The following is a 12,757-nucleotide window of genomic DNA, read 5'->3' as shown; positions in this document are numbered from 1 at the left end:
AGGCACTCTTAACAAAACAGCAACATAAAATAAAATACATAAAATTACAATCCTAGCAAACATTAAGGAACAAAAAAACTTAGAAACATCCCCCAACAATTGGATAAACCAAGCGAGTTCTCGATAAGAGTCAAAAGAAAGAAACCCACCCTATCCGAGGAAGGATAGAAAAGAGAACGAGAGAAAGAGGAGGAGAAAAATCAGAAGGGAGGCAAAATAAAGGCATTATCCATATAGTTCAAGTCCATCAGTCTATTTGACAGCATCTGGCGATCCGAAGTTGTACACAGATCCTCCATCACTGAAGGGCAGCGTTGCCGGGTATTGCATGGAATATTGAATACTTAAATCCCTCAGACACTTCTTTACCTCGTCAAATGCCTTCCTCTTGCGAACCACAACCGGAGAGAAGTCCTGGAACAGCATTATTTTGGAACCCTTGTGTACCACGGCTTGGGGATCCTTCCCCAAAACTCTGGAGGCCTCCAGCAACCTTTGTTTTCCCTGTAGTGCTGAAGTCGAACTAGGACCGGGTGGGAGGGCTGGTCCGACCTGGGCCTGTGCACAGCAATCTGGTGGGCCTGCTCAATCCGCACCCAGCCCAGCTCAAACTCCAGCTTCAACAGCTGTGGAAGCCATTGCTCCAAAAAATCATCAAGCTGGCCTTCTCCTCCTGTTCGGGAAAGCCCAGCAACCAAATATTTTCCCGACAATCTCGATTTTCGAGGTCATCGATATGTTCTTCTAAGGCCTAGACTTGGCACTCCAGAGACCGACCTGTCCCACAGAGGATTCAGCAGGGGTCCTGGAGGCCGTGGCACGTTGCTCCGCCCCTCCAACATGTGCCCAAGTTTCTCAATCTCTCAGTCATGCTTCTGCAGCATGATCGAGATCGACTCCTACTTGGACTGGGTTTCTTCAATCAACGCGTTGGTCTTCTCTCTGAGCTTAACAAACTCCGAGATCAGGCTCACTTCTGCAGGTAAATCTCCCAGGGCGGCTGTGGACGTCTCTGTTGGTCCTTGCCTGTTGCGAACTCCGTGATCCTATAACTTTGGTCATTTTAAAATCTATCAAACTGCTAAAGTTTGATGCACAATAACCAAAGCTGCTAGGAAAAGGCTATTTTAACAGTTTAGAAAGTGAGGAGAGGGTTGGTACCACACTTTACCTGGGTCCTGGGCAAAGCTCAGCAAACTCAGACCTACTGGGTCGCCGCCATCTTGAATCCCCCCAATTGATTAATTTTGATTAGAAAATTGATAATAAAACACACGTGAAAGATAATTATCCTAGTCTAATCACTAAGCAGAACCACACAATTTCAGCTAGTGAAGAACAAGTACAAGAGATGCCAGCGTGATCCAGATGACTCACCGGCAAACTGTTTAATGTCTGGATTTTCATCCTTAGATAACTGCTGAGATTCATGAGGCTCTGCATTTCTATCAGGATCAATCTCCTGATCATCTTGACTAGATTTCTTGTGCTGTTTAAAACAAAATTCAGTTCAGACATTGTAGAGATACTGGATCTTAAGGATGCAATTAAAGAAAACAGACAGCTAAACAAATATTGACATGTTTATCGAAGTAATTTTCTATATATATTAACCCCAGCTTTTCCAGTCATCTCACATTGCTAGTTCGAAGGAGGGTGCCTGTAAACAGAAAGGTGGCTTGAAGTGTGTATACTTCAATGCCAGAAGTATAAGAAATAAGGTAGGTGAACTTGCAGCGTGGGTTTGTACCTGGGACTTCGATGTTGTGGCCATTACAGAGACGTGGGTAGAACAGGGACAGGAATGGCTGTTGCAGGTTCCAGGGTTTAAATGTTTTAGTAGGGTCAGACATGGGGGTAAAAGAGGGGGAGGTGTGGCATTGCTTGTCAAGGATAGCATTACAGCGGTGGAAAGGACGATGGAGGAAGACTTGCCATATGAGGTAGTTTGGGCTGAGGTTAGAAATAGGAAAGGTGAGGTCACCCTGTTAGGTGTTTTCTACAGGCCTCCCAATAGTCCGAGAGAAGTAGAGGATGGTATTGCGAGGATGATTCAGGAGAAGAGTGAAAGTAGCAGGGTGGTTGTTATGGGGGACTTTAACTTCCCAGATATTGACTGGGAAATCTATAGCTCGAGTTCGTTAGATGGGTTGGTGTTTGTCCAATGTGTGCAGGAGGGTTTCCTGACACAATATGTAGACAGGCCAACAAGAGGTGAGGCTATACTGGATTTGGTTCTAGGTAATGAACCAGGCCAGGTGTTAGACTTGGAGCACTTCGGGGACAGTGACCACAACTCGGTGACTTTTACTTTAGTGATGGAGAGGGATAAGTGTGCACTGCAGGGCAAGAGCTATAGCTGGGGACAGGGAAATTATGATGCGGTGAGGCATGACTTAGGATGCGTGGATTGGAAAAACAGGCTTCAGGAGAAGAACACTAATGATATGTGGAGATTGTTCAAGGAACACCTATTGAGTGTCCTTGATAAGTATGTACCAGTCAGGCAGGGAGTAAAGGGTCTTGTGAGGGAGCCGTGGTTTAACAGGGAATTGGAATCCCTTGTGAAAGGGAAGAGGGCGGCCTATGTAAGGATGAGGCGTGAAGGTTCAGTTGGGGCGATTGAGAGTTATAAGGCAGCCAGGAAGGATCTGAAGAGAGAGCTAAGAGCAGCGAGAAGGGGACATGAAAAGTCCTTAGTTGGTAGGATTAGGGAAAACCCAAAGGCTTTCTATAGGTATGTCAGGAATAAAAGGATGACTAGGGTAGGTATCGGTCCAGTCAAGGATAGTAGTGGGAAGTTGTGCGTGGAGGCGGAGGAGATTGGTGAGACACTAAATCAATACTTTTCGTCAGTATTCACTCAGGAACGGGACTCTGTTGCTGGTGTGAATATTGAGTCACAAGTGATTAGAATGGATGGCCTTGAAGTATGTAGGGAGGAGGTTTTGGGAATACTGGAAAGGATGAAAATAGATAAGTCTCCTGGGCCTGATGGCATTTACCCTAGGATCCTCTGGGAAGCTAGGGAGGTGATAGCAGAGCCATTGGCCTTGATTTTTATGTCGTCATTGTCGACGGGAATAGTACCAGAAGACTGGAGGATAGCGAATGTGGTCCCCTTGTTCAAGAAGGGGAGTAGGGACAGCCCGAGTAACTATAGGCCAGTGAGTCTCACTTCTGTTGTGGGCAAAGTCTTAGAGAGAATTGTAAGGGATAAGATTTATGAACATCTGGATAGGAATAATGGGATCAAGGATAGTCAGCATGGTTTTGTGAAGGGCAGGTCGTGCCTCACAAACCTTATTGAGTTCTTTGAGAAGGTGACTAAGGAGGTGGATGAGGGTAAAGCAGTAGATGTAGTGTATTTGGATTTTAGCAAGGCGTTCGATAAGGTACCCCATGGTAGGCTAATGCAAAAACTACGGAGGTATGGCATTGAGGGTGCATTAGAGGTTTGGATTAGGAATTGGCTGGCTGGAAGGAGACAGAGGGTAGTAGTTGATGGACTAGGTTCATCTTGGAGTGCAGTTACTAGCGGTGTACCATAGGGATCTGTTTTGGGACCGTTGCTGTTTGTCATCTTTATAAATGATCTAGAGGAGGGGTTTGAAAGCTGGGTGAGCAAGTTTGCGGATGACACAAAGGTCGGTGGAGTTGTGGACAGTGAAGAAGGATGTGGCAGGTTACAGCGGGATATAGATAGGTTGCAGAGCTGGGCAGAAAGGTGGCAGATGGAATTCAATGTAGCTAAGTGTGAAGTCATTCACTTTGGTAGGAGTAACAAGAAGATGGATTACTGGGCTAATGGTAGGCTACTTGGTAGTGTGGATGAGCAGAGGGATCTTGGTGTCCATGTACACAGATCTCTGAAAGTTGCCACCCAGGTAAATAGTGCTGTGAGGAAGGCATATGGTGTACTGGGCTTTATTGGCAGAGGAATTGAGTTCCGGAGTCCTGAGGTCATGTTGCAGTTGTATATGACTCTGGTGCGGCCTCATCTGGAGTATTGTGTGCAGTTTTGGTCGCCATACTATAGGAAGGATGTGGAGGCATTGGAACGAGTGCAGAGGAGGTTTACCAGGATGTTGCCTGGCATGGTAGGAAGATCGTATGAGGAAAGGTTGAGGCACTTGGGCCTGTTCTCATTGGAGAAAAGAAGGTTTAGGGGAGATTTGATAGAGGTGTATAAGATGATTAGGGGTTTAGATAGGGTAGACACTGAGAACCTTTTACCGCTAATGGAGTCAGCTGTTACTAGGGGACACAGCTTTAAATTAAGGGGTGGTAGGTATAGGACAGATGTTAGGGGTAGATTCTTTACGCAGCGGGTTGTGAGTTCATGGAATGCCCTGCCAGTAGCAGTGGTGAACTCTCCCTCTTTATGGTCATTTAAGCAGGCATTGGATAGTCATATGGAAGTTATTGGGCTAGTGTAGGTTAGGTAGGATTTGGTCGGCGCAACATCGAGGGCCGAAGGGCCTGTACTGCGCTGTATTTTTCTATGTTCTATGTTCTTGCAGAGCCTGACAAAATAGATACAGGAAGTATGGCTGCATTGCCTGGGGAAGGAAAGAGCTGTCTAGAACCAGGGAAGCAGTTTAAGAATAAAGAGGAGGCCATTTACAAGCCAGATTAGCAGCAATTTGTTCACTCACAAGCTGAGGAATCTTTGAATTCTCTATGCCAGAGGGATTGTGGAAGCTCAGTCTTGAGTATATTCAAGGCTGAGATTGATAGATTTTGAAACATTAAAGATATCAAAGAATCGGGCATTGCGTAGCAAATTGTACTGAGATACAAAATCAATCTTGAATTGGTTGAACAGCAGAGTACTTTTATCCTACTGAATTGTCTTCTGCAGCTCCTATTTCCTCTGTTCAATTCTAATAAATATAAACAGTATTCTACTGCAAGACAAAGACTTTAACTGTGCTAGTTAAGATACTTTCATCAACTAACCACTAGTGTGAAGCAAATTAGAATGAAGGGCACCATACAGAAATTCCTGTTCTTGATCCATAATCCAAAAGTAAAGAAGTTGGATCGACAGGCTGAACATTCAAATCAATTACTGTAAAAGCACATTGAGTACAATGGCATGCTACAGATTATGAAATCTGAAGCAAAAACAATGCTAGAAACATTGCCAGACAGTTGTCCAGCAACATCTGTACAGAGGCAGAGAACAACTGTGTTAACATATTGATAAAAGATCAATCTGAAACATCAATAATGTTTCGCTCCCCAATGACGCAGCCTGACTTGCTGAGCACGTACTGTGTTCACATCAGTACACCAAACCTTCATTTATCAATTAAAGCTCTGAATGACCATTTATCATTAGAAAAGGTTCCCTTATTAATATTAATGACAAAATATCATTGCAGATCCTACCTTCTTTTTACCTTTGTACAGTTTAATCAATGTAATAAGATGTTCAATAAGAAACATGAAATAAAGACCACCAAGAGCAGTGAGGCCTTTCCACACAGAATCCAAGTAATCCTGGTCTTCTACATCATGGTGATGAACAGTTTGTGACTGCAAAATAAAAACATTTACTAATTAATTAGATTCCCTACAGTATGGAAACAGGTCCTTTGGCCCAACACCTTCCGCACGGACCTCAGAAGAGTAACCCATCCAGACCCATTCCCATACATTTACCCCTGACGAATGCACCTAATACTATGGGCAATTTATCATGGCCAATACACTGACCTGCACATCTTTGGATTGTGGGAGGAAACTGGGGCACCCGGAGGAATCCCAGGCAGACACGGGGAGGATGTGCAAACTCCCCATAGACAGTTGCTCGAGGCAAGAATCGAAGCCGGGTCCCTGGTGCTGTGAAGCAGCTGTGCTAACCACTGAGCCACCGTGCCGCCCCTTTCTGGGTAGGAAAGTAGCAATGAAAATTCTGGAATATTAAAAGATGGGTATCCATGAACGTATTTGGAAGGTTGACATTTATTATCCATCCCTAATTTTCCTCATGACAGTGATGGTGAGCTGCTTTCTACTGATATCCAAACAGTGCAAATTCCAATATTCTTGGACAGGTCTCCATAGTGAAAAAAAAGATTTGCATTTATATAACACCTTGTCTCAGGATGTATGACAAGAGTGACTGCAAATTAGTGTAACTTGTCCATGCCAGTATTGAACAGTGGGAATGTATCTCTGCTTTTCCTTAAATGCAAACACATACTCCAGAGCATGAAATTTGGGTCTTATTTGCATCACATCTGAAAGAGAGAGTCTCTGGCAACGTAATACTCTCTCAACACTGCAATGGAATTTTAGACAAAAATACTGGATGTACTTTTTAGGGATAAAAGGATCAAGGGATACATGGAGAAAGCAGAACAGGATACTGAGGAGGATGATCAGCCATGATCGCATTGAATGGCGGAGTAGGGACAAAGGGCTAAATGGTCTATTCCTGCTCCTAATTTCTATGTTTCTATGAAACTAAACCTAGCAAATTAGATAGAATCAACAATCAATGATCATCTGAGAATCTGAAATTAACAGGGTTTGAAATGAATAGTTAAAGGATTTGGAACTAGAGACCTTGGTGAATTCTAAAAGCTAAGAGCTACCAGAAGCGAACCAGGGCAGGTCTGGTCTTATGCAGTTCAAGTTAGGGCCATGAAGAGTTTGGCTGAACAAAGAGACCTAGGGGTGTAGGTGCTCAGTTCTTTGAAATTGGAGTTTCAGATAGATAGGGTGGTGGTGGTGGTGTTTGGCATACTTATCTTCATTGGTCAGAACATTTAAGTACAGAAATTGGCATGTCATGTTGCAGCTGTACAGGATATTGGTGAGGCCACCTTTGGAATTCTGGTCAACTTTCATTAGAAAGAATATTGTTAAACTTGAGAGGGTGCAGAAAAAAATTATCAAGAATGTTGCTAAGACTGAAGGGTTTGACCAATAGGGAGAGGCTGAATTAGATGGGGCTTTTTTCCCCATTGGAGATTAAGAGGTGAACTTATTATAAAATCACAAGGGATATGGATAGGGTGAACATCTTTTTCCTAGGGTGGGGCAGTCCAGAACTTGACAGCAGAGGTTTAAGAGGAGAGGGGAAAGATTGAAAAGGACCTGAGGGACAATTGTTTTTAAAACAGAGTGTGGAATGTGCTTGGAATGAGCTGCCAGAGGAAATGCTGGAGGCGGGTACAATAACAATATTTGAAAGGCACCTGAATGAGTAGATGAATAGAAAGGGTTGAGAGAGATGTGGACCAAATGCTGGAAAATAAGACTAGATCAGATTGGGATATCTGGTTGATGTAGATGAGTTGGACTGAAGGGTGTTTCTGTGCTATATGACTATGACTATGTAAATCACACCACTAACTTCAGAGAAGATCACAATAACCATAGGCAATATCTTCTTGTCAATATTTTACGAAGCAAACAGACTATAAAATAACATTTTTTGAAACATTACAAACAGCCTTTTGAAGAGTAGGTCCAACAATTTAATCAGATCAGTAAATGAAGACAACCTCATATGGGGCCCCATGGATTAACTAAGTCGCTAAATGGCAAAATAATTTTGAAAAATATTTATATATATATATATATAGATGATACATACATGTGGCAAGAGATGTAAAAATGCATCCCCACTAAGTGTTCCAACAGCTAAAGCAACCAAGAATGTCAAGAGAAACTTGAAGAATGTCTTATTTATTAACGGCATGAAGATTATACCCAACAGGGACAGCAGACTGATGGTGGTGACAGACACAAAGCCTCCGATCCAAGCTGTCAGAAGACAAACAGAATTGAAGATACTGCATATCCCAAAATAAACTTTAAAACATTTCAATCAGATATATTACATTTCTTGCAAATTTTCTATTCTGCCCCATCAGGATTTCACATAAAAAAGCATGACAACAGAATAGTTTCAATGCAGGAAGCCATTTGGTCCATTGTATCTGTGCTAGTCCTCTGAACAAGTAATTTCTCTAACCATACTGTTTTCTGCTCATTGCTATGCAGATAATGTTATGTTTCTTTTCTGAAAGCTTTGACTGATTAGATTAGATTAGATCCCTACAGTGTGGAAACAAGCCCTTCGGCCCAACCAGTCCACAGTGACCGTCCGAAGAGTATTCCACCCAGACCCATTTCACTCTGACTTATGCATCTAAAACTATGGGCAATTTAGCACAGCCAATTCACCTGATCTGCACATCTTTGGACTGTGGGAGGAAACTGGAGCACTGGTGGAAACCCACGCCGACACGGGGAGAATGTGCAAACTCCACACAGACAGTCGCCCGAGGCTGGAATCAAACCTGGGACCTGGTGCTATGAGGTAGTAGTGCTAACCACTGAGTCACCGTGCCGCCCCACTAAACCTGCCTTTATCATACTCTCAGGAAGTACATTTCAGACTTTATCCATTTGCTGTATGAAAAAGTTTTTCTTCTTGTTGCCATTGTTTCTTTTGCCTTAAGAAGCTTAAATCAGTGCCCTCAGGCTTTCAAACCCTCCACTAAAGGGAACCATTCCTAGTTAGTCTGTCCCGTCTCTCTCATGATTTTGAGCATATCTATCATAAATCCTCTGAACATGCTTATCTCCAAGGAAAACAGCCCCATATAACTGTTTTATGAAATGATGTTATCTTTCACTGAACTGCTCCAGGTTCTGAGATTATGCAGGAATTACTTCTTATTTTTAGACTATTGGTACTTGTCTATGATATCAGTGTTGCTCTAAGTACAGAAAGGGCGATTCTCGACATTGGTAATTTGTTAGCAATTTAGTGTGAAGATTCAATTTGGTCAAATGTGTCTCAGTGTCTGAAAACACTCTACTAAGAATGTTGAGAAAGATAGAGGTACAGATATTTTCCCCAAGTCAGGGAGACCAGGACCAAGGTCCAAAACTGTACATTTGTTAAAGGAACGCAGGAGAATTTGGAACTCACTACCATGGAGAATGGTCAAGGTAAATAACATGAATGCATTTACGGGGAAGCTCAGAGAACATAAAAAGGAGTCAGGATTTGAAGTGGTGGGGCATGGAATGGAAGAGTGGGATGCCCTTGAAGACAGCTCATTGTTCTTGGCATTAAGATCATAAAAAAGGTAACAGGGAAAAAGGCAGCACTGTAGGCTAATTACATTCTAACATAGTCACACAACACTGAAATAGGCCCTTTAGCCCAACCTGTCCATGCCAACCAGGTTTCCTAAACTGAACTAACCCTGTTTTCCTGCATTTGGCCATATCCCTGAAACCTTTGTATCCATGTTTCCCTCCAAATGTCTTTCAAATTTTGTAATTATACCTGCCTCTATCAGTTCTTTTGGCAGCTGATTTCATATACACACACCACCCTGTGCCATTCCTATCCCAACTGAAATGACAGTGAACCGCAAGTACTTATAATAAAAGGGGATGAGTAGCAAATAGATGGAAGAACTTTTTGTAATCAAAGCCATGAAAGATTATATTATTGACGCCAAAAACTGTAAACTAGAAGAGTGGATACAAAGAGAATATTTCCTCGTGGGAAAGATCATAACTAGAGGTCAAAATGTAAAGCTGATCACCAAGAAGTCCAATAGGCAACTCAGTAGAAACATTGCCATTCAAAGATGGTTAAGAATGTGGAACCAGCTACCATAGGGAGTGGCTGTAGCACAGGTCCTACTCTTTTGCGTGAGGGGGAAAATTCCCTTTCTTTCACTCAGGGGATGGACCAATTTCAGAAACCTAATATTTGGCAGAGTACTAAGCATGAATTTCAGAAAAAATGCCAATAATTCAATAATTTAAATGAGCAAATAATAAAGATGACCATTTAAAAAGTGCCACTTTACAGAACTGAGTAAAAACGTTTTTTGCCTTTTCTGTTGAGAGAGAGAGGGAGAGAGAGCACGCACGTGCAGGCAAGACAGAGACACACAACTGCTGATCATGAGGTTTGGGATGGGGATGTGACAGGGGCTGAGTGCCATTAGGACTATGCATTCACACCTAGTGGCACACACACAAAGCTGGCCTTGGTATAATTTATAAGAAAGTAAGCGAAATGCGGGTTAACTTTCAGGCTGAATTTTATTCCTCTCCCTTACAGCACTGTGGAAAAGGTTTTAGGAAGAGACCGTATGTTCACTGTGTTCAAGTTTCACACACTCCCACCTTCTCCCACAAAATACCTCTCTCCCATTTACCCCCTTTCTTTACCTTGCATGTCCTACCTCCTACGACCTCACTCTACCTCCAATGCTCTCCCCACTCACCGTCACTCCTATCCCTCTCTCTGTACCGCATCCTCACGCCAGACTTCTCCCACACCTGTCTCTTCCTCCTTCCATGTAGTCTCCTTTCCTTCCCACAAGTTCTGATGAAGAGTCATCAGACTGAAAATGTTAACACTGTTTTCATCCCAAAGAGATTGTCAGACCTGAGTTTCTCCAGCAGCTTCTGCTCTCCTCCCCATTATTCCCAGGCTGTCCTCCCTCCTTCCTCCCCTTCAATCCCAAAAACGTCCCACACCCATTATCCTCCATTTGTTCCCCATCCAAACTCCACATTTCTGCACCTCCACACCCTCAAACCTCCCAAATCTCATACCCGTGCCCTCCACTCTCCTCAAACATCCTCACCCATGCTCTCTACACCTGCTCCCGAACTTGCTGCATCACCTCATACCCTACACTTGCCTCTAACCTGATGCTCCCACGACCCCCTTGCAAGCCCTTCCTCTCACCTCCCTCCCTCCCCACCTACTCTCTATCATTCCATAGCCTCTCTCTTGCCATCCCCTCCCACCCATACAAGTCCTCTCCTCCTCCATCAGCCTTTCACCTGCCATCCTTCTTCCTACACCGACACTCCTCTGCCCTCTCTTCTCACTCCCACAACAAACCTCCCCCTTTCACATGCAGACACACCCTCCTCCCTCCACACACCTTCACTCCCTGTTACATGCCTGTGCTCTCCCTCCCACCCTTACCTACACTCCCTATCAGGCACCCCAGTTCCTTCACATGTTTGCTCTTCCTGCATGCATCCCTCCCTCTACACATGCCCTCCAAATTAAATAAATTTATTCACCTGCTGCAACAGTGGAAGCGGAGTGTTTCTCTCCAGTTTTGTGTGCAACACAAGCCTTGCTTTCAATCTGGTCCAGGAGTGCAGGACAAATGTAGCCAAATTGCTCTGCATCAAGAGCCATATGTGGGGTCATTCCATGAGATGAAAGCAAAGTGTCTGCATTCAGGCACTGTAGGGATCATAATCATGCAAAAATTAAAAGATCCACTCAATCAATACAAATAGCTTTGCTTTTCCTCTCACCTAGAATTCCTTTCTTCTCTAATTGTAAACCACTCAAAACTATGCAACCCACCAGTTTAAACTCTGTTTGGGGGGGGTGAAACACAAGGAATTTTTGAAATACATGTGCATCTTTAAGGTTTTTGCAAAGATCTGTAGCATGGGTTGTGGATGAGATAGTTGGTTAGCTCGCTCTGCTGCTGGGTAATTGTGTAGATGTTTTGTTACCATTTTGTAACATCATCAGGGCGACCTCCGTGAAGCCATGTTGTTTGGTCCTGCTTGGGTACATATGCATCATCACAGAGCAGGGCAGTCCAGAGACTTTGTTGCACAGGATTCCTGTGAATGGCCACATTCCTCATAATAGGTAAATGATCAGAAACATAACCCTACCTTTCTTCTCCACAGATGCTGCCAACTGGTGAAGTCACACTTCCTGCTTTCATTCTCGATTAAAATCTACAATATTTCATTTTGTAGAGAACAAGGAGTTTCTAGAACATATGCTCCATAATTCAATGCCTCAGTCATCCCGACCCTCCAGTTATATTCTTGCTAACTTGAAGGACTTGCTGTACACATTTATAAGTGGCAGTACCAGACACAGTTAGTACAGTTTAGGACACAGCTAGTGTTAAAACAAAAAGGAACAATCATCAGAGAACAAGGGGGCCCTGGGAATCCTTTATTACGTTATTTATTTATTTTGCTCATGCAAGGGACATAAATCCATCACTGTTTAAGAAACTCAAGAACAAGCATCCAAGAAATCTATGGATGGTGACCTTCCAGCTTATAGAGTGCACTGCTTCCCACTTTAGAATGTAGCTTGACCAAGGGCACACTTACTTCCATACTGGACTATTCTAATATTCCCTGTGCCGATTTTGCATCTCCCACGTTCAAGAAACTTCAGCTTATCCAAACTCTACTGTCCATGTTCTAACTCTCACCAAATCCCATTCCACTATCACCTCCATCCTTGTTGACTGGTTCCCAATCTAGTGATGTTTCAAATACAAAATTCTCATCCTTGTCTTCAAATCATAGCCTTGCACTCCTCTCTAATCTCCATCTGTACAAGACTTCAGTATTCCTCCAACTCTGGCCTCTTGCCCATCCTTGATTTTGATTAATTTATCACTGGCAGCCATGCCTTCAGCTGTTGGACCTTATGTCCGGAATTTTCTCCCAAAACCTTTCCGTTTTCCTTTTCCCCTTTGAGTCCTCTTTGAAAACAGATCTGTTTGACTGAGCTTTTAGTCATATCTCTATGTCAGTTTTGGTTTAATAATATTGGTGAAGCACCTTGAGATGTTTTACTCTATTAAGGCTGCTACATAGATGCAAGTTTGTGTAACATTAATACAGCTAACTTAAAACGACTTGTGGAGACATTGGCATAGTGGTAACATCATTGGACTAGTAATCT

The 12,757-nt window shown here is 43.2% G+C and overlaps 1 protein-coding gene across 3 annotated transcripts in view; it reads right to left on the bottom strand.

Moving 5' to 3' along the window:
- The window catches only part of LOC132812623 (zinc transporter ZIP6-like), a 34,779-nt gene that overhangs the window by 17,942 nt on the left and 4,080 nt on the right, over positions 1–12,757 (bottom strand). For all 3 annotated transcript variants that reach the window (XM_060822978.1, XM_060822981.1, XM_060822979.1), the window contains exons 3-6: positions 11,101–11,269; positions 7,616–7,785; positions 5,398–5,544; positions 1,378–1,489 (exon numbers count right to left, since the gene is read on the bottom strand). In XM_060822978.1, the coding sequence (XP_060678961.1) occupies positions 1,378–1,489; positions 5,398–5,544; positions 7,616–7,785; positions 11,101–11,269 (598 nt within the window). The remainder of the gene's footprint in view (positions 1–1,377; positions 1,490–5,397; positions 5,545–7,615; positions 7,786–11,100; positions 11,270–12,757) is intronic.

The sequence above is a fragment of the Hemiscyllium ocellatum genome, chromosome 4, assembly GCF_020745735.1.
Source record: "Hemiscyllium ocellatum isolate sHemOce1 chromosome 4, sHemOce1.pat.X.cur, whole genome shotgun sequence".
NCBI lineage: Eukaryota > Metazoa > Chordata > Chondrichthyes > Orectolobiformes > Hemiscylliidae > Hemiscyllium > Hemiscyllium ocellatum.
This window is presented reverse-complemented; position numbering and strand designations above follow the sequence as displayed.